This window comes from Crotalus tigris, unplaced genomic scaffold, assembly GCF_016545835.1.
Source record: "Crotalus tigris isolate CLP2741 ecotype Arizona unplaced genomic scaffold, ASM1654583v1 scf7180000024375.2447938, whole genome shotgun sequence".
Taxonomy (NCBI): Eukaryota; Metazoa; Chordata; class Lepidosauria; order Squamata; family Viperidae; genus Crotalus; species Crotalus tigris.
In genome coordinates, this window is record NW_024100545.1 from 2,317,379 (window position 1) to 2,339,295 (window position 21,917).

At 41.4% G+C, this 21,917-nt stretch overlaps 2 protein-coding genes across 4 annotated transcripts in view; one reads left to right on the plus strand and one right to left on the minus strand.

Moving 5' to 3' along the window:
• The first annotated feature begins 952 nt into the window (after positions 1-952).
• G6PD (glucose-6-phosphate dehydrogenase) lies at positions 953-20,406 on the plus strand. 3 transcript variants are annotated; one of them, XM_039328253.1, is made up of 14 exons: positions 1,401-1,704; positions 2,492-2,520; positions 2,716-2,861; positions 12,513-12,550; positions 12,634-12,742; positions 13,112-13,329; positions 14,146-14,304; positions 14,623-14,748; positions 15,879-15,972; positions 16,878-17,064; positions 17,180-17,415; positions 19,078-19,154; positions 19,445-19,537; positions 19,814-20,406. In XM_039328253.1, the coding sequence occupies exons 1-14, from the start codon at positions 1,649-1,651 to the stop codon at positions 19,902-19,904; spliced, it is 1,659 nt and encodes a 552-aa protein (XP_039184187.1). In that variant the 5' UTR covers positions 1,401-1,648; the 3' UTR covers positions 19,905-20,406. The 3 variants fall into 3 exon arrangements, with proteins under 3 accessions (XP_039184189.1, XP_039184187.1, XP_039184188.1); XM_039328255.1 differs by lacking the exons at positions 1,401-1,704; positions 2,492-2,520 and adding an exon at positions 953-1,137; XM_039328254.1 differs by lacking the exon at positions 2,492-2,520 and having other exon boundaries at positions 1,405-1,704.
• LOC120301262 (ceramide kinase-like) overlaps positions 20,037-21,917 on the minus strand; it is a 30,830-nt gene continuing 28,949 nt past the window's right edge. Inside the window, exon 13 of the mRNA XM_039328256.1 lies at positions 20,037-20,898. Coding sequence (XP_039184190.1) covers positions 20,835-20,898 — 64 coding nt within the window. The 3' untranslated portion in view covers positions 20,037-20,834. The remainder of the gene's footprint in view (positions 20,899-21,917) is intronic.

A 21,917-nucleotide genomic window follows, 5' to 3' on the forward strand; every position in this document is an offset into this window, starting at 1 on the left:
GGAGCAGTTGTCACGTTCTTCACTGCCACTATAACTTTGAACAGTTGCTAAACGAATGGTTGTTTCTTGTAGTGAGCAACTGTAGCTCATAGTAGTTTCCTACAAAAATGAACCTCTAAGCATTTCTGCTAAATGCTTTCATGGAGAGAATTTCCAATGAGAGCAAGCAGTCCACTCCAGGTCCTTCCTAAGGGGAGAGCACACGCTAACTTGTTCCTCCCTAAAGAGAGACAAAGATGTTTTTTCAAAAGTCAACTGGACTTTGTTTTTCCCTGAAGACATTTGGCTTCTCATCCAAGAAGCATCTTCAGTTCTGACTGAAAAAGTCAGAACTGAACAATCTTCTTGGATGAGAAGCCAAACATCTTCAAATAAAAACTCCAGTTGCCTTTGAGACAGCCATTACTTGTGAGGGAAGTTAGCCCAGAAAAGGAAATATTAAAAAGGGCAGGAAAAAATATTTTTCCTCAAAAGGATTTTTAAAAGTATTTTTTGAAAAGCAGAAACCAAACCTGGCCCCAAATCTATCTGCTCCAAGCAAGAGCTAGCCCCATACAAATGCAGATGTAAAACCATCAGAAAGTTGAAGCCAGAGCACTCAAAAAGACAAAGAGAAAATCTGCATGCCCCACCCAAACTCTAGGAGTCATTAGCCTCATCACCTGGGAAGCAGGATATGATAATAGGATTACACCACAGATATCAAGGCCTAGAAAAACACTCAGAAATAGCCTCAAGGTTCATGCCACAGGAACAGGAAACTATTCCAAACAAGGCTAGAGGGGGTATAAAAATCTACTGCCCATGTGCTCAACCCTCTTTCCTCTCCTTTGCTCTTTCTTGCAAGGAGCGTCTTTCTGCTTCTTCAATAAACTGTAACCTTCCCAAAGCTGTCACCATGTTGCTTATTTATCCCCGGCTTGGATGGATGAAGACTTACTTCTGACACTTGGATGACTGAGAATTTCCAGAGACACTAAAGGGAGACACATACTAGCTTTTCATAAGTCCACTTTCTTTGTGGCAGCCCTTCTTCTAAAAATATAGCTAAGTGATTTATTACAGCAAACCCAAGACTTGGAGCGCTGAAAGAATAATCTATTTTCGGTTGGAATTCCTAACCTCCTTTACGGTCAGGTATATACGATCTCACTGCACAAGCGGATGCTTTTTACGCGACTCTTGCTCAAAATGTAACGAGGGGAAGGCGGGTCCACAAAAGCCGACAGTATACTATAGCATGCGGCCCTAGCCTCTGCCTCTCCCATGTGCTGGACTTCCTCCCAGAATCCCCGGTAGCACATGATCTTTGGAATGTTGCCCGCGGAGTTCCGGGAGCGCAATTCCGGGCTGCTGTATCTACGCCTACTGCAAAGGGATTAAGTCTTGGGGGGAGGGCAAGACTCTTGTTGCCGCCAGCGCAGCCTCTCATTCCCTAAGCCAAATTCCCTCTCCCGCCTCATCCCGAGAAGCAGGCTTGTCGAAAAGAGGCCGGCCCATCGTGCGGAGGAGGAAGCTGAGCAGCCAGCATTTGGCGGCTCTCTCGATTGGCTCCGGCGCTTGGAGCCGGCAGCTCCGACTAGCAGGGGTTGGACTTGCAAAAGCGGGCGAGGCCTGTGTCAGCGCTGGAGAAGTGAAGGGGCGGGGGATGGGGAGCTCCGCCAGCGGGAGAAGTAGAGCAGCTTCAGCCGAGACTGGGAGCAGGTACTTGGGGCTGCGGAGAGGGGCGGCCGGAAAAGAAACCCGGCTGAAAGGGGGGGAGGAGATGAGCTGAGCTGAGCTTCCCGGAGATTCGCAGAGAGCTACCCTATAGGAAAAGGAAGAGCCCCGATTTATTCCCGCTTCCCTCGCTTCGATTCCCGCTGCCGGTTTTCTCCCCTACCTATAGGCGGACCCAGAAGAGGGGAAGGCGCAAGAGGAGATCAAAGGAGGAGGGTAGCAAAAGTTTTCAACGTGCGAAACTACCGGGACCCCCTTTTGTGGCTGAGTAAAGAACGCCGCACGCCTCTAAATTTGCTCGCAATGGACGAAGCGAAGCCCTGGAGGCGAGGAAGAGAAAGGATGCTTGGCTTCGGGCAGGATCGGGATGAAGAGGGAGGGGTTAAGGAAGAGAAGGAACTAGATGGGTGATGGTCGCAATCAGATCTGAAAGTAACCCTCTGTTCCTCGCTTGCTTTAAATGCGGCAGCTATGTGAGATTCCCTAAGATCCGTTTGCTAATTTGCTTGGAAACATTGGCCAGATTTTCAGCTCCGGGAAGTTGATCGTTCCGGGCATATCACGGTGCGCTGTTGTGCTTTCTATCTTCCTGGGGAATTCAGTTACTTCCTCGTTTTCTTGCATTCCCTCTGCCTGGTTTTTTTAAAAAAAAAAAAAAAAATTATGTAACTTACGGTAGTACGTAGTCTGCAATTATTATTATTTTTTTTAAAAAAAGAGAAGTCACGAAACTTATACAATTAGCATTTTGTTTTTAATTTTCTTGGACCAGTCTGCCAAGCAGCAGGACTTCAGGGCCAGGTATGTACATGGGAACCTGTTGACAACACTTGCAGCGGACAAGCTAAACTGAACTTCCTACTGCGAGTTGAGTCTTGTGTCTTGATATCAGCCTAGCGCTCAACTGGCCTGGGTTATTCACCTGGGTAGCACTTTTTGGATTGGGAGGGCATGAAGGTGGGAGGAGTTTTACCTGATCATCCCTTTTCTTCTCAGGAAACTATACTACCAACATGAGTCGCCGCCTGCCACTCGCGGAGCTGTCTGAAGCCGACATCTGTGGGATGCTCCGGGAAGAGCTCAGCCAGGGGAATGACTTCCTCAAATTGGATACCCACATCTTCATCATCTTTGGAGCTTCGGTGAGTTTCTTTCCTTTGGGCTAGGCAGGATTTCATGGAGCATGTGTGTTGTATTATAAATCCAAGAAGTTTATTAAGTATGCTATAATTTAGCGTCATAGGCATTTTTCTGCTAACTCAGTCCTGCTATGTAGGTGTCAGAAATATAAGTAATTCTCTCCATTTTATAGGAGAAAAGTGAGGATTTGTCACAGAGATTCTCTTCGATGACAGTTTTGTAACTGGTAGTATATTTAATTCTATCCCCTGTTACCAAAGGACTGCACTGGAAAGAAGAATTCGTTTTAATTAATTTGTCCATCTTATATTTCCAAAATTACACTCCTGATGTATTGATCCTTCTTTGTCCTGCTTGTACACTTCTGGCCTCAGGTCTAGCATCACCCTCTTCAGAAATGGTGGGGAGTGATGCAGACTTTGTGCCTGCTGACTTAAACTGGCCTCAAATTAGTCATAGATAAAACAGCCAAACTGCTCATTAGTACATAGCATCTTGCCTTTATGACATTTAAAAGGATATTTGTAAGGACAGTGTGGTTGTACAACTCAGCACATATGAAGTGTGGTTAGTAGCCCTTGTTGGAAGGCTGGGGGAAATTTTGAGTGTTTAAGGTCCAGGTAATTAATTCAAACACGCTTTGGGTTTGATGAGAAGCTGTAAAGATCAGCCCAGTCTTCCTGTAAAGGCTAATGTGCTTCTCAGTCTTAATTATAAATGCAAAATCTTCTGAACTTATAGTGCACAGGCATGTTCCAGCAAGGGACAATGTTTTCTCCTTTTTTTCTCGTTTTATTTTTATTTTTTGGGAAAGCAACACAAAAAGCAAAAACAAGAAAAGGGAACAGAAAAGGGAACCTTACAAAAAAAGCTTTACATTAGATTGAAGGTTGAAATGAAAATATAGTCATTAATTTTAAAAAAGAGCCCCCCCCCTCTTCCTCATCCCTTTTCCCTCAAACACCAATTGGTATTTAAATATTTTTATACTATGTTTGCATACCTGCAAGTATTGCTCATTTCTATTGTATGAGATTGTTTTAATTACTTTTCCTTTTCATAATACTATTCAGGAGCAATTTCAATAAGAATAACTATTACTCTCATGAAATGAAATACTTAAGAATGTACTGTGAGTCTTTTCACATATTTTTCATATTTTGTAGTTTATATTTCATTTATTATTTATTTGTTAGCCAAGGCTAGATTATTCTTCTCAATGAGAAACTAAGAATTAATATGATTAAAGACAATAAAATAAGAGTAGTAATTAGAGTTTAGAGATGCTATGAGGATATTGCTATAAAATACATGAACATTTAAATTATTAAGGATGATGTAGGACACATTTAATGTAAACAAATGAGGGGGAGAGAGAGAAACATATAATAATCCTGCCATAAACCTTGGAGAGCCTCTTCAATTTTGTAAAGATAAGATGCAGTTGTTCATGCAGAAGAAAAATATTTTGCACATGCTCAGAATTTGCGTATTATGTTACAACCTCCCAAATGTCTCTCTGTTGCACTAAAATTTCCATCTTGCCCAGCCATGTTGGTGTGATGATTTCAGCTGTAATTCAGCAAACAGCAAGTTCCAGATTTGGAGCTAGGGTTAAAAATCATGCTACTTTAATGGAGAAGGTAATCAGGAGGTGAAGTAGAATAATACAAAAGAATGAGGGATGTAACTACCATATATATATGTAAAGCCAATACTATCTTGAAGTTAACTTTGTGTATGTGTACCTTGTGTATGCACTTACCTCACTGTTGAAGGTGAGTGTGCCTGGTTTATTCTGTCCCTAGACACTTTAGTTATTCAATTGGACCTCTGTATAGTACAACACACAAACTTTGGTAAGTGTGGTAGAAAAAAGAAACCTATAAAACAAAATGGAGACTGCATCCATTACTTCCCCCCCCAACCCCCATCTTTTAGATATGACCTGGATCAAACTCTATTCCATTCTTTGGCTAATCCCATCAGACCCAAATTGACCCTTTCTGCCCCAGACAAAGCCCCTGCAATCCCATCAAATCAAAGAATAGAAGCTTTATCAGTACAACTCAAAAGCATACCTTACAAAAGAATTTCACTCTTTCATTGTCCATCAGCTAAAAACCTCAAAAGGCCATCAGAATTGAGTTCTGCTGCCTCCTGAGAGACCCATTTTGCTTAACAATAGAACTAACCCCAAGTACACTGACAAGGATCAGCCTAGCTTCCTCAAACTGGCCAGCCAATCAAATCCTTAGGATTCCCCACCTTCTAGCCCTCAATTTCTATAAAACTCTTTGCTTTTCCACTGATCAGGGTTCCCCTTTCTTGTAAACACCCAATGATAGCAATCAACACTGTTCTTTTCAGTGTTACACAGTGTTCCACAACAGTGGCTCTTCCTGAAATTCTTCTCTGTCCAAATACTACCTATATTTAATATACTTCGAGTTACATCTGAACCTTATGGTTTGGTAACCTGCACAATGTGACTAAAATTGTCCTGTGCTTTCTTTGAACTTTATAATGCCATGGGTGTGGCTGTGTGGTTCTTTAATCTTGCTTTTTAAATAACATTGAAGTTTAAAAATACAAAGATTAAAAAAAAGTATGTGAATAAAAAGAAAATATTAATAAAGAGTAGGAAGTTCAAAAAAAAGGGGGGAGGGCAAAAGAGAAAAAAAATCTATAAAAGGGGGGAAATAAAAGAAATGACTTCCCCCTTCATTACAAGTTTTTTAATCTTGTAATGGGGGGGGGGTGAAAATTGCAGGGAAGCAGATTGGAAGGGTGAGAGACAAGACCACTGAGAAATCAACCAAGCAGAAGGAGAAACTAGTCCATGCTGAGTCATGGGGAAATAAGGTGTGTCACTCTCTTTAAGTCAAAGAAGGAAGTTTGTCTTCTGAGCAGTTTCTTTTTTTTTTCTTTTTTTTTTTTACAAATTTTATTTATAATACAGTTAAAAACAAACAAACATTGGATTTAACGTGACATTCCAGTATATACATTCTTATCAGCTTATTCCACTTTTTACAATCAATTCTTCATCTCTACATATACATCTAAATTTTATATACAATACTTGTTCTAAAATAACATATATTTCTATCTTAACATTCATCTTTAAACCCGACTGTCCTCTTCAAATTCCTCCAGTGGTAAAATTTATCCCAGGTTTCATAATAAACTGATCCACATTTGTCTTTTAATATCATTGTGAGCCTGTCCATTTCTGCACATGCTAATATTTTATGTATTAACTCTTCCTCTGTGGGAATTTCCTTGCTCTTCCATTTTTGCGCTAAAGCAAGCCTAGCTGCAGTCAGGATGTTTAGCAGCAGGTAGATTGTTCCCTTGTTGTATTTTTCTGTCGTTATTCCCAACAAGAAGAGTTCAGGTTTTAACTCTTAAGTCCAGTGTTAATATATCCCTCAACCAGTTTCGTGTCCTGTTCCAATACTCATGAATCTTTGGGCATTTCCACCACATATGGTAGTATGAATCTATTGCTGTTTTACATTTCCAGCATAGGGGTGAGATGTTTGAACCCATTTTGGCTAGCCTTACGGGTGGGAAATGCCATCTATAAAACATCTTGTAAAGATTTTCCTTATATGAGGTAGCTAAAGTAAGTTTCCTATTCCTTTCCCACAGTTCTTGCCAAATATGTAGGTCAATACTGAAACCAAAATCCCTACTCCAAATTAACATGGTCTCCTTAACCTGTTCTTCATACATTGTCTGATCTAAAAGAAAATGATATATTTTTTTAATCATTTTATCCTCGGGACCTAATAAAATTTTATCTAGTTCTGTTGGTTCTATCTTTATACCCCACTCTTTTTTATCTTGCCTATATCTTCCTTGTAGTTGGAGGTATGCCCACCATTCTAATTCTATCCCTGCATCTTAGAGATTCTTCCTCGATTTTAATTCTCCTCTCTTGTCTAATATGTTTTTATAGGTTATTACTTTCCCCAACTGAATAAAACTTGGGTGTATGTACATTTCTAGTGTTGAGATCCAATTGGGGACTTGCCTGTAATTCTGTCGTCAAATTGTGATCCATACATCTATTAGTGCCCGTCTGATATAGTGCCTCCAGAAGTACTGGTGAACTTTATGCGTCTCATCCCATAACATGGCATGCCATCCCGTCTGCATGTCATGACCTTCCAGTTTTAATAATGTCTTCTGAGCAGTTTCATCAGTTTTTTTCTAGTGCACTTCTGCTTTTGATTTGGTGCAGTAGAGTTTAGCTGAAATAATAGGCCCTATTACCATTTGCTTTTGGACATCTATGTGTGTACCAGTTGTCAACTTCATAGGCACTTCAGGTGTGGTGAGTGGCTATGAAGTTTGAAGGTCACACTTCACACTGCGTGGGAATACATACAAAGCACTATTTTTTAAGTGGTGAAAGCAGCTATGTTGTTCATCAAGCTTATGCAGTTGTTGTGGAATCTGCTCTTGGCTGTTTTCATGTGAAATTGCATGCACAGCCATTTAGCAGCTGCTTTAACCATTCAAAATAAGAGCCTTCATGCATGCATTGTAAAGTAGCTTTTAAAAATACTTAGTATAGCTTGAAGAGCCACTGTGGACATGTCAACCTTGCCAGGTAGATAAAACAGTGAACAACCAAATGAGCTAAATTCTATTTATTGTAAAGCTACATTAACAGAATCTTGCAAGACTGGAAGTTCAAATTTCGTGCTGTCTCTTTTTGCAGCCTGTTAAGTTAGGGAGGATCTTTCTTGGGTTTCTTTCTTTGCCCCTACCTTTTATCTGATTGTTCCCTAGAAAGCATGTCTTTCCCCACTTCTGGAGGTCATTCCCACATTCCGTCACATCACGTAAGTCTACTTTATGTCAGCTCCTATCAAACATTAAGACCAGCCAGAGATTAATGTCAGTTCAAGTATCTATGTTTGAGTGAAATCACACTATCTGTGAGGTTCAGTCCCTGAACACAGAATCACAGAATTTCCAGAGTCGATTTCCTCTTTAGTGGTGTTTGTGAGGGCAATTTCAAGGACTAAAACTTCACAAGGCACTAAGCCCTCTTTGGATCTACTCTCTGTAGATTAGTAGATTGTAAGGAGAGAAATAATTGCAGCATAACAGTTATTGTAAGTTGAAATCTCAGTAACTGAAAATACCTGTTTAGTTATGTTACATCCTGCCATTGTAGTCTTGAGACTTTTGATAAGAACCAGTTTGGTGCAGTGAGTGACTTGGTGAGTTAGAAAGTGAGAGACTCAATTCTAACATTTTCTTAGGCACAAAAGGCTGGTGGGTTACTTTGGGTCAGTCTCTTAGTTCAACCCACCTGTCAGTGCTGTATTTTTGGGAAAAATAGCATTGTATACGTTGCTTTGAATTATACAAAAATAAGTATGGGATAAAAATCAACACCACCACTGCCATTTTGCTGTTTACCACTTCAGTTAGGGCAACACACAGGCCACTCTCCATATTTTACAGATATCCGGGCTGCTTCCAAAATAATGTGACAATGTTTGGAGTCCAAAACTGGTTTGGAAGGATTTTAAGGGGCAAAATGGTTTTCCTAAGCAACCCATTTGTCCTTAACCCTAACCATTCTCCCCATTAGAGTTGTATATCAGTGATTGCATGACCTGTAGATGCCATATGGTAAATAAGTAAGTAACCATTTTCCCTTACAGAAAACCCCAAAGGTGGCAAGATTTTTTTTTTAATGCAGTGCATGTCATGGGAATGCAAGAGAAATAAACATCAAGTTTTAAAAAAATGCAATTAGTTTGCAAAATCACTAAAGAAAATTGACACCTACCCATTAGTTAACACTTAAGCTGATTAATGGCAGTTAAGCTTTTAAAGTGTTTAGTTTTAGTATCCATCTGCTGAACTCCAGGACTAGATAATATCTTCTTAGGGAGCAATGTTAAAGGGCGGTGACTGGCTAGACTTAGGAAAGAAATTAGTTCACCTCATCCACTGGTGAAAAATGACCTTGAAAGAGAGCTGTATTTGGACTCCAAACAGCTTTAACCCTCATGTGCCCCAGATGTTTCACATCTTTTTGGCCTAGATCAAAGCGAATAGTTGGTGGATCAATGTTTGCAGTAGATAAAGAGCTTCCAGCCTGGGATGAATGAATACTACAAAAGCTGGGAGCTTTTGAGAGTCAAGGCATCTTGAGCAGGGGCAGTAAATAGCAGTAGTAGAGCATGACTGCAGGTTACCAGGAAAGCAGAAGGAAAGTTAAATGAATCAGGGATGTGAAGGAAGATCAAGAAAGGCTTGCAGTCCACAACAAAGTGCAGGCTGCATGAACAAGTGATGGGACAAGAATTTCCCGTATGCATATTTATAGGACATCCAACATAAAATGAGATGGAGAGTTTTGACTTGGGGCAAGGAAGGGGCAATACATCCTATATCTGCAGGTATGTGTGGAAGAGGAGGATATAAATGGCAAGCCTCTCAACAGACCCAGACATGAACAAATGTTACCAAAAATCAGATTTGTCAACATAGATTCCTCCTGGAGTACCTAAATTCTTGTAGATATAATGGCTATGAATTATCCTCCAGGGAGAATTTCTTCTATTAAAGAAGTACTCCTAGAGCAGAGGTCCCCAACCTTTTGGGCACCAGGGACTGGTTCCGTGGAGAAAGGTTTTTCCACGGACCAGAGGGGACGTGTTTTTGTGTGCTTCCTGCATCCCATGAATGGGGCTTTGGTTGTTTGTGTGGCCCGGTTACTGGCATGCCACAGACCGGTACTGGTCCATGGACCGGGGGTTGGGGACCCCTGCCTAGAGGAATAATTCATAAACAGTATGTCCACAAGAATTCAGGCATTCCAAGAGGAATTTATGCTGACAAATTCATTCAATCTTGATTATTCTATACATTCAATTATCTGTTGGGACAAATACAATCATTCTGGTAGTAAGCATACAAATTATAGTATTGAAATAAGAGTGTCATTTAAAGCACATTTATTTATTTACATTCATAGTTTAAAGTAACCAACAGTATTAGTTAATACTGAGGCTGCTTCTAACAATAATTACAGAGGCAAAATTGCAATCTACTTAGAAGACTAAAGGCTTTTCTTAAATGGAGCATTTTAAATAAGGATACACAGCACTTTAGATCTGAAGCCCCCCCCCCCAAAAAAAGGTGCTTGGCTTTTCATCCTGCACCTGTTGCTATCTCCTTAAAGGAATTGTATATTTTCATGTGCTCACCTGACTGAATAATCCCAGAAAAATATATGTTTGAGGTAAGAAGGTATTGACAGCACATCGTTGCTTGCTCCAAAACAACTTTGTACCTCTCCTTATCTCAAACACCTGTTTCCTTAGCACAGCTACCTATTAATCCAGGAAAATACGTGGCTGCTTTAAAGAAGCACCAGCAGGTGGGGCATAGATGCCCATACTTCAAAGCACACTGCATCCCTAATTTTACACTAGACTTTTAGAAACCAGCAGAGTGTGAAGCAGAGTGATTTAGGCCAAATGCCAAAAGACATAGTGTCAACAGTTTAGCATATGCAATTTCTAAAATTTCTGGAAATGTAATTTAATGCTGGACTCTAGCTTTCTTTTTGAGATATTGGGTTCCTGTCAATCTGAGGCTATGTTGTTACTGTAGGGGAAGTAAAGATAAAGTGGAAATATCCTATCTTGTCTCTGCCTGCTTTTTCTTGTAATACCTGTTCTTTGTTTAGCTATGAATTCCTACATAAAAACTATTTTTCTTATTTCTCCTCCATGAAAAATGGTTGCTCTTAGTTTTTGTTGTTAAGACTGTCCATATACACTTCTATTTCTGTATTATTTCCTTCCATTTGAATTCTTACTTTGGGTTAGTAATCCAAAACTCTACTAACATGTCTGATTCTCAATCATTTGAGCCTTAACTATATTTCTGCCTGAAACATCTACTAGCATGCTGTTATCTATTGTGATGATGAGTGTGTAAACGGACTATCAGTGGCACAAGACAAATAAAACTGGTATTACTGGACATCATAGTCACTATGTTCTAATCTAGCCTGTTGGGAAGAATTACTAATTTCCACTATCTCCCTCAGATAAATAGTAAGAAGAATGGTATTTAAATGTCATAAATAAACCAAGAATTTGTGTGTTTAATATTTTAAACAGAACTTTAACTTAGCCATATAATGATTTTAATTGCTACGTAAACAGTCTAGAACCAATATTGTACTGTCAGCTTTGTGCTATACATTTTTAAACTTTGCCTGAAGAATACATGGTAGCAGATCATTCCAGAATAATCTGTAATCTAGGTCTTATTACAGTAGTGGATGATAATATAGATGCAAGGGTAACCATAAAATATTTTAGTGGCTTCATTTCTGTAAGGGAAATCCTCCATTTCTTCTACTCTGCTAATCCCCAAGCAATTGTGTAATATATAGTAACATCCTACTGATACCGTTTCATAATACAAAGAATTTCATAATACAAAAGAAATATATACCCTTTCCCAACCAAGAGGCTTAGTTTTTAATAATGGGATGAATATAAATTACAGAGGATAAACATTCCAGACATTAGATGGATGTAACCAAATCCAGGTGCCCTTACTCAGGCTGTATTCTAGTTGAGGGATAAGGATTAAAGAAGTCTATCCAAAGTGGACTTCCATAAACCAGATAGACAACTTCCTGTTCACAGTAATTGGGGCACCAGCACAGACCTAGTAAACTCCCTTTGCATGTTCTGAACTATTGCCTCTCCCCCAGCCTAGGTGGTAGTGGGGAGATCTTGCTTTTGATCCACCCTTGGACTGGCCTTAGGTGCCCTAGTTAGTGCTGACATAATAGAGCCCTGGCTAGGCTTTATTCTGCTTCTGGCTTGATTCACTAGAATTTGTATGTTCTGCTACTTAGCAGCCTAGCAGCCAATTGACAGCTGAGGATGTGATGGAGCTGGGTTTAGAGCCTGCAGTGTGGGTGGCAGCATGCTGAGATGGCATGACTTGGCATCTTTGCAGCCAGCACCAATGGCCACCAACCACTGTGCTTGCCACCTAGTGAATCAGTAAGGCAAGTGCCAGGGCCTTTTGGAGCAGTGTGGTAGTGCCAGGCACAACACAGGAATAAAGGGCTTGTGTTAGGGAGGTGTGATACAATAAAAGGCAGGCTCTTCTCCAGCTCCAGGATGATGCAGCATTTCGGTCTTGCATGCACAAAGTAGAACATGGAATTAAACCAGTATTTTAGGTGCAAGCATTTCTCTCTCTCAAATATTCCCAAAAGTCTGGTTTGCAAAGGAGTCTTTGGAAAACAAACAAAACTTTACAAAAGGAGAGAATATGGAAAGGAGAGTAGTGATCTGTTTTATACTCTGTTTCAATTCGCTAACTGGTTACCATCAATAGAGGAACTGATATGGACATACCATTATTCTCAGTTTGTGTGTCATAGGATGCTATGTCCTGTGATTGAAATACACAGATTTTTCTTTTCTCTGTGATCGCCAAGGACAGGATCCAGGCCAAGAATAGGTCTTTGCTCCTGGCCACTTGGTTTCCAATCTCAGAGATGTAAGAGCATAAAATCAGTTCTCAGCACGTATTCACCATCTCTTCAAAAATCAACCTCTGTCTTCTCTCTGCAGGGTGACCTAGCCAAGAAGAAGATTTATCCAACTATCTGGTAGGTCCATTTTGCTGTTCAGGAAGATTTCTCATGCTTCTTGTACCTGGCTGATTTCATGACTAGTTTGATTTCCTGCACAGGTGGTTATATCGTGATGGGCTGCTTCCTGATGACACATATGTGGTGGGTTATGCCCGATCCCAGCTCACAGTTGCCGATATCCGCAAACAGAGTCAGCCGTATCTCAAGGTGAGGCCTACCTCTTTAGCACCTCTGGCCGTCCCAGGACAATAAGCATGTGCTTGGGCTTTGTTGTAATGCTGCTAAGAGCCAGAATGTATAGACCTAGATCAGGGGTAGGCAACCTTGGCTCTTTTATGACTCGTGGACTTCAACTCCCAGAATTCCTGAGCCAGCCAGGCTGGCTCAGGAATTCTGGGAGTTGAAGTCCACGAGTCATAAAAGAGCCAAGGTTGCCTACCCCTGACCTAGATCACTTTGCACTGATGGACAGCTGCTGCCATAGGCAGTTGGTAAGGGAAAAAGGCATCTTTAGGAAAGAAGAAAAAGAATTATTACTCACTTTTTGCAGGATAACAAATTTTGATATTGTTTTAGGCCAATCCCGGGGAAGAAAAAAAACTGGATGATTTCTTTGCCCGCAATTCGTACATCTCAGGCAAATATGATGACCAGGCCTCTTTTGAAAAGCTAAATGCCCACCTGAATGCCCTGCACAATGGAGAGAAAGCAAACCGTCTCTTCTATCTGGCTCTCCCTCCCAGTGTCTACAAGGAAGTCACTACACACATCCAGAAGACCTGCATGAGCTCTGTGTAAGTTTTGGAGCCTCGGTTAGTTACTGAGGGATAATGGAAAGCAGTGAGTCTCAAGAAAAGCGAGCCTGTATGCATTCAGTGTCAGAGGGGGCTGCATAGGAGCATAGGAAAGAGAGCAGAGGAAACAGAGAGCAAGAGAGCATAGGAAACAGAGCTGACGCCAAACAAGAGAGCATAGGAAACAGCTGACGCCAAACCCTGATTGACAAGAGAGCATAGGAAACAGAGCTGATGCCAAACCCTGATTGACATGAAGCATAGTTAAAAATATTGCCCTTTAAGAAGAAAGGGACGTCACATCAGAAGAAAATAAGCAATTTGATCCTTGGAAGCAGTTGTAAATCTAGGAATTGACAAGCCATCCCTTGATTGCAGCCATCCCTCCCCCGCTAGGCAAAACTCTTGCTAATTTTCTCAAAGTCTGTCAATGTGTCCTGATATTTACTATTTTTGAAAAAAATGCTTGTTCTTATACTAAAGGAGTAAAGTAGAAGAGAAATAAGGGTGATTTGTTTCTGTTTTAAGGCTTCAAAAAATACAGGCTGTGTCTTGAGGACTGAGCAAGACTTATTGCGATATGAGTAGATTTTGAGTCCTCTTCTAAGGCCTGCAAGGCTATTGGAAACAGAAAATGCCAACATGATAGCATCCTATACATATTCAAACAAGGTTGCTTGATCTTCAGAGCTTTTCAGTGATATTTGAAGCAGAATGTGGATGGCATTACTTTGGAGCAGCCTCCCTTGGCTTCATTCGCTTATGCTTATATGGGTCACAGACAAACTCTGTCCTCTTTCTGTCCCAAATCTCAAGTGGCTGGAATCGGCTGATTGTGGAGAAGCCCTTTGGCAAGGACTTGGATAGCTCCAATGATCTGTCCAATCACATGTCGGCACTGTTTAGAGAGGACCAGATCTATCGCATTGACCACTACCTGGGCAAGGAGATGGTGCAGAACCTGATGGTGCTCAGGTAAAGTAAAAAAACTTGGGAGTAATGAAGACAGGCCATCAAGTGGATCTATGCAGAGCCCAGATAAGCAGTTACCCAGATCAGATTTACCTTCACTTGTTTACCATGAACCAAACTCCTTAAAACTTGACTCTTGCTGTGTTAGAAGTTTTCTGTAACCTTAATACCAGCAAGGCATCATTTTTATAGGGTGTGGAGAAGAGCATTGTTGGGTGGAGAGGGCCCAGCCTATAAAATTAGAGGCTCTATGGTTTGATTGTCTGAGAGACCTTCTACTTTGCAGCTTCTGACTCAGATCACATTTGGTTGCCTTTATAGATTTGGAAACCGGATATTTGGTCCCATCTGGAACCGTGACAACGTGGCTTGTGTCATTCTGACTTTCAAAGAGCCATTTGGCACAGAGGGCCGGGGAGGCTACTTTGATGACTTTGGCATTATTCGGTAGGTATTGGGGCTGAGATGCAGCAATAGGTTTGGCAGAGATTCCCTGATATTTTACAAAGACCAATTTTATTAATTATATTATACTAGCATACCGATTAGTAAACCAGTGACTATTAATAATTACAATATTAAGGGTACTTTTTTTTCTTGTTCTCTTCCTTTGTTTCAGGATCTTAAAAGTCTTCTGCCTGGTTTTTATTATTTTCTTTGAGTTTAACATTTGTTTAATTAATTGTGCATGTTAAAATATTTTTTTTAAAAAGTATGTGCTAGAGCTGAGGTTGGAGGGATACATTGTGATGCTGCCTTTGGGTTATTGGGCATATTTTGGCAAACAAGTGTGTTAATACAGTAAATGACCAAGACAATATTTGGATACAAGAACAGTCATTTCCTTCAACAGCAGAAAGGCATTCTAGAACACACTGTTGCAATCTGCAGAGGGAGGGGAAAGCTTCTACAGATGGTCCTTGACTTGCAACTCTTCCTTTAGTGAGTGTTCAAACTTAAAATGGCACTGAAAAAAGGGACTTATTAACTTATGTCCCCATGGTCACATGATCAAAATTCAGATGCTTGGCAACCGACTCATATTTCTGACCATTTCAGGGCCCTGGGGTCATGTGATCACTTTTTGCAACCTTCTGGCAAGCAAAGTCAATGGTGAAGCCAGATTCACTTAAGAACCGTGTTACTAACTCAAACAACTGCAGTGATTCACTTAACTGTGGCAAGAAAGGCTGTAAATTGGGCAAAGGCCACTTAAATGTTTCACTTAGCAAAAGAAATGTTGGGCTCAGTTGTGGCTATATGTCAAGGACTACCTGTACACGGGAAGAAAGAAGCTAATCAGTCAGAATAGAGTTGGATGAGCTAGAAGATTCAAATTGCAGATGAATTTGTCACACGCTGAAAACGAACGGTGAAAGGCAGCTTTGCTTGGAACAGCTTGCAGCCTGCTGATACTTGTAACATCATCAAGCATCTGCCTATCCCAGTCCTTGAGAAGGACTCAGTAGGTAAATAAAAATACCAGTGTAAGTATTGGGCTGACTGGCCAACCATAATAATAATATGGCATGACTGTACACTGCTGTAATCAAAACACATTTCTGCTACTTCTGTAGGGATGTTATGCAGAATCATCTTCTTCAGATGCTCTGTCTGGTAGCAATGGAGAAACCAACTTCTACAAACTCTGATGATGTCCGTGATGAGAAGGTAGGATCCTGGTTCTTCCCACTCGGTGCCTTTGGGCAAAGCTGCATTTTGCTGCTCATGCTATTGAGCTGTCTTAGATTTCCATCTGCTGACAATGTTTTCCTTTTTCCTCAGTTTAGGCCCAAAGCTGTCTAGGTTTAATTTTTCTAGATTCTATTCATTACAAAACTGAACTAAGTATAAAGCAATGTGTTTACTTCAAGGATCACCTTTATTTTTAAGGATCCCACATCGATATTAGATATTAGATTTAAACAAACAAACAAGGATGGCTGCACCATGGTCTCTTGCATAGGTGCCCATCTGGCCAGGTAAAAAGATAAGGGTTTATCCAGGCCTGTATGGAATATCTCCACAGGAGGGAGCTATAGGAGATGGCAAGGAGCGACTGGTTCGCCTTAAAGTAATTTGAATACTTTATGTCTACCCATGTATGCCATAACAGGCCATTTTGTCAGAATACCTTCAACATGTTCTCAAAGTTTAGACATTGTTTAGTGGCCCAAAGGAGGGGAATCCTGATCTATCTCTAAAATAGGAATGAATTACTAAGCATCTTAGACTAGACCTTCCTATAAAGCATTTCCATCTCTTCTTTAAAAAAGAAAAAGTGTCTCATAATGACCTGAAAACCTGTGCTGACCAAACCAGAGCAGTTCTTTCTATTAAATTCTCTCCTGTCAAGGTAAGTGTTTAGAATTTTGTCATTTTCAATTGGAGACTTTTTCTGAATGTATAAGATGCACGGAAGTGTACCTCTGTGCCAATTGGAAAGCCTGCATGGTGGTCACATGTAATTTCTCCTGCTAAGTTGACTATTTGTATTGTCTTGAAATGGACATAGTCGCCTCAGTTCACTTCGGCTGATGGTTGATCTTGATGCTCCCTGTGTGTTTTTCCCTTAGGTGAAGGTTCTGAAGTGCATCAAAGAGGTGAAAAGTGAAAATGTAGTCCTTGGGCAATATGTGGGCAATCCATCTGGACAAGGAGAGGCTCAGAAGGGCTATCTTGATGATTCCACAGTTCCAGCTGGCTCTACCACCCCTACCTTTGCTGCTACTGTGGTGTATGTGGACAATGAACGGTGGGATGGTGAGTATGACCATGCAGCAAAGGATCAGCCAAAGAAAAACATGCATTGAACTGGGGAAAAATAGTGTGCAGTGGGCAAGTGTACCTCATTGCCTATTTAATACTCTCCTCGTAGGAGTACCGTTTATCTTGCGCTGTGGCAAGGCACTGAATGAGCGCAAGGCAGAGGTACGGCTGCAGTTCCGGGAGGTGCCAGGTGACATTTTCCACCAGCAGTGCAAGCGCAATGAATTGGTGATCCGTGTGCAGCCTAACGAGGCTGTTTACACCAAGATGATGACCAAGAAACCAGGCATGTTCTTCAACCCAGAAGAATCTGAGCTGGACCTCACTTATGGCAACCGCTACAAGGTACATTATTTTATCTGCCACTGAAAATATAAACAACAAAATTTTTACATGTATAAGGAAGGGTTCAAGGTGTCTGCTATATACAGTGTGTTAGCTGAATGTCCATGGTTGTGCCTATATAAAAAGCTAAACGTGGCCAAATAAAGAATTTAACTACAGTACCCAATTTATATATACACCATGCTAAGCTTCATTAGCTGGTTTGAAGGGTGGAATTGGCAGATTAGTGCATTTTATGAGCCTAGCCTGTTTTGATTAATTAACACTTCTGTGTAATGTTTGAACCCAGAAAATAGGGTATTCAGTAACCAGGACAGATGTGTAGTATGAACATGGCTAGTAAATGGCTGCATACCAAGTATGAATACCAGGGTAACAATATGTAGGGAGATAAGGATTTAGTACAGGTAGTCCTCAACTTACAACAGTTCATTTAGTGACCGTTCAAAGTTACAAGTTACAATGGCACTGAAAAAAGTGACATGACCATTTTTCATACTTAACAACCATTGTAGCATGGTCATGTGATCAAAATTCAGATGCTTGGCAACTGACTCATATTTGTGGCAGATGCAGTGTTCCTGGGTCATGTGATCACCTTTTTGCAACTTTCTGACACAGAGTCAATGGGGAAGCCAGATTCACTTAATAACCATGTTGCTAACTTAACAACTGCAGTGATTCACTTAACAAATGTGGCAAGAAAGGCTGTAAAATAGGGCAGAAGTCACTTAACAAATGTCTTGCTTAGCAACATAAATTTTGGGCTCAATTGTGGTCGTAAGTCAAGGACTACCTGTATAGCCCCAAAATCCAATAAGTCTATAGTAGATTTCCCCATCTTTTAGAAAGCTAAATTACTGCTGGCATATTTTCAGATACACCTCCATCCCACACATGTAGGAATTTAGAGCATCTTTAGAAACATGTGGATATCTTTGTTTTAAAGCAGTCAGATTGGATTCAAAAATACAGTTGCTTTGATTTTGAACAGGCAGGATGTGAACACCTTCAGCAGGATTTCTAAAGTATGCCATATGGTTTAGTCTAATACAGAAAATCCTCGATTTACAATTCGAATTGAGCCCTGAATTACTATCCTAAGTCACGCTGGTTATTAAATCTTGTGGCCATTAATTCAATCTTTTGTCCACAATGGGTATTTTTTGTCAGACAGAGGAAGTAAATGCTGATTTCCAGCAAAACCCATAGTAAATTGTGGTCATGTGATATGGGACACTGCAAGCTAATTGCCAAACATCCAAAACTGACTGGGGTGTGTGTGTGTGTGTGTGTGTGTGTGTGTGTGAGAGAGAGAGAGAGAGAGAGAGAGAGAGAGAGAGAGAGAGAGAGAGAGAGAGATCAGAATCTCTAATCTGGATTGTAAATAGTCCTGGGGAACTCTGTCATAACTTCAACTGTTGCTAAGCAACCGACCATGAGAACTGCCTGTATGTGAATCCTGGCATATTGCAGTGACTCTTTCAGACATGGGAATCATCACCTGACACTAACATTATATTTTAGGTCTCTTATCACTGCACTTTCATAATCAAGGTGTCCTATCTGCTTCTGAATGCTTCCTTTCTAGAGCTAATTGTTAGGAATAGACCATTTTCTAGCCTGCAGTGCTTAACATCTTATTTCTGTCCTTTTCCACAGGATGTGAAACTCCCAGATGCTTATGAGCGCCTTATCTTGGATGTTTTCTGTGGCAACCAGATGCACTTTGTGCGCAGGTGAGTGGGGGAGGTCATCAGGACACATTTAGGAGAAAAACTAAAATTTCCAAACTCCTGATAGCAGTTGGCCCTGGTGCTTTCTCCCATGGGTTATGCATATCTGTGATGTGCATAGGGCATTATGGCATAGTTCCTTTTAGTTTGAAATCCTTGAACTAGTGTTACAGATTGAAGACTCAAAACTCGGTACATAATGAAGGTCATATCTATTCCTCTCTGGCCTGGTAACAACTCTTCACTAGTGTTTCTTGGGATTTTTGCTACTTTCTTGCTACTTTCTCCCTCAGTGATGAGCTACGAGAGGCCTGGCGTATATTCACTCCGCTGCTCCACCAAATTGAGGCAGAGAAGACAAAACCGATTCCCTATTGCTATGGCAGGTGAGGTTAGAAATGATCGCAAGGCATGCTTTAAATAAAATAAGTGGGCAATTAGGAGGGCAGCAATGCTTCCTTTGAAAAGTAGACTACAGAAATGATAGACTAATCCAGTGTTTCCCAAACTTGACAATTTTAAGGCATGAGGACATGCCTTAAAATTGTCAAGTTTGGGAAACACTGTTGTAAACAGTCATTTGTTGAAATTCACGAGTACAAGTAGGGCTTGCTCATAGCCATGTTTCTAGCAGTATTAATAGGGGGGCTTTAATCTTCTAGCCGTGGCCCTACCGAGGCTGATGAATTGATGAAGAGAGTTGGGTTTCAATACGAAGGCACCTACCGGTGGGTCAATCCTCACAAACTCTGAATCCTGTCAGCTTCTGCCTCTTGGAATGGCACCCGCATCTCGTCTTCACATCTCTCCAGAGAAACTGAGCCGGCCAGGCTCGACAGTGGCCTGCATCCTACCCAAAGATTGTAACGTGTCCATCTTGTCTGAGGGAGCAACTCGTTGGGCTTAAGCATTGGTGCACTTCTCCAGCTGCAGTGGGATCTTCTTCTGCTGACCTCTCGGTGGCCCTCGTGTCTATTTCTCAGTTCCCTCTGAAGGGCTGCCGTCAGATAAATTTACTATCCCATTCCAGTTTCTGCTGCTATGCTGGGAAAGCTTCTGAAGGCATGAGAAAGCTGCAGAGGTTTTTTGTGTTTTTTTTTAACTCTTACACTCCATACTCCTTCCTCATCTGCGTATGCTGCTCTATCAACTGCTTTTACTTGGAACTACTTCTTACATTCCTGTGCAGTCTCCTTGGATTTTGTACATGATGCTGTTCTGTAAATGGAAGTTATTACAAAAAAAAACAAACCCATTCTGTGTCTCTTGGATATGTGTGTTTGAAGCGTCTTAAGTCTACTTGTAACCATGCACTCAGCTTAATCTTCACCTGTTTGGGCAACTGAATTTTAGTACTGCACAATTGCAGCTGGTCTGAAGGCTGTAAAACACAGGAGCAGGGGACCTTGGGCCTGTCTAGCCAAGCTAGCATCCATGCCTCTGCTTCTCCCCATGACACTATGAAGGGTCCAACCCTGAGGTACAAATATTCTCCTTCAGAGGAAACCATCTCTGATAACTGGAGCTGAACTTCCTCTCAGGCTCGGCTTCTATCCTTGAACCTCTTAGATTCAATTCCTAATTAATTCATATATTAGGAAGCGAGACTCTTAAGGCTGTGTCTGAAGTTCTCAGCAGGAGCTTTGCCTTTCATCAGGTTCTCTTTCGTCTGGCAGAAAACGCCTAGGATATGCTGGGTGGCTGTTCAATTCCACGAGCAAAGAGATGGATGAGACTCCCATGTACTCTAAGAGGAGAGAAGAGCAGAACAGGCAGTTGTAGAATAATGACTGCAGCCTAATTTAAAAACTAAAGCTGCTCCCTCTTGCACCTGTAAGAATTGTGGCTACTTTCCAGTTGATATTTTCTCTTAAGCCAGAGCTGTAGAACTGTTTTCAGACCAAGCATCGCATTTGGCTTTTTTAGTGGTATGCATACTAAGGAGTCGATAGGGCCACAGCAACTCTGTTTCTCTGTGCATTTAATAACGTCCTCCTTCTGTTACCTTAAGCATTGCAATCCAGTGGGCAAATCTGAGCCAGCATGCAAGATTTGCACCTTTTGGGGAAGTCTCCCCTCCTCTTGGGAGATTGCTAGACAGACCAAGTCTTCAGAGTGCTCAGCCTTGTTACTGCTACCGTGTTTCCCCGAAAATAAGACCTAGGCTGATTTTTTGGGCTGTGCCTAATACAAGCTCTACCCCAAAAATAAGCCCAGGGGAGTGGGCATGGCCAGCACAAGTGATGGTGAGCGTGTGGGGGCCGAGGGTGTTGGAGCAGCGCAGGTAAATCCAGGGGGGAGGCAGGCAATCTGGATGCACCGCACACTTTTTGCCCAGAGGGAGATGGAAGCTTCATCTGCTTGCAAACGGGGCACTTGGAAACGGATTTGCTCCATTTCCAACCACCCTATTTGCAAGTAACAAAGATTCCAGTCTCCCTCTGGGTGAAAAGTGTTTTGGCGCCTATGTGGCACTTGGGGCAGCTCCACCCCCTTCCCCGCAGGCTATGCAGCCGACTGCAAGCAGCCACAAGTGGGACAGCGTCCACACGGGCTCCTGCTAGATGGGGTTGTTGATGCTGCCACCATAAGGCGAGGCAGCTGTTGGGAGAGGAGAAATAAGACATCCTCCAGAAATAAGACCTACTGCCTCTTTTGGAGGAAAAAAAAATATAAGACCAGGTCTTATTTTCGGAGAAACACAGTATTACTCATTTCTGCCCAGCTCCCTTCAATCTCATTCTGATTTACCAGTTATTGCTGTGA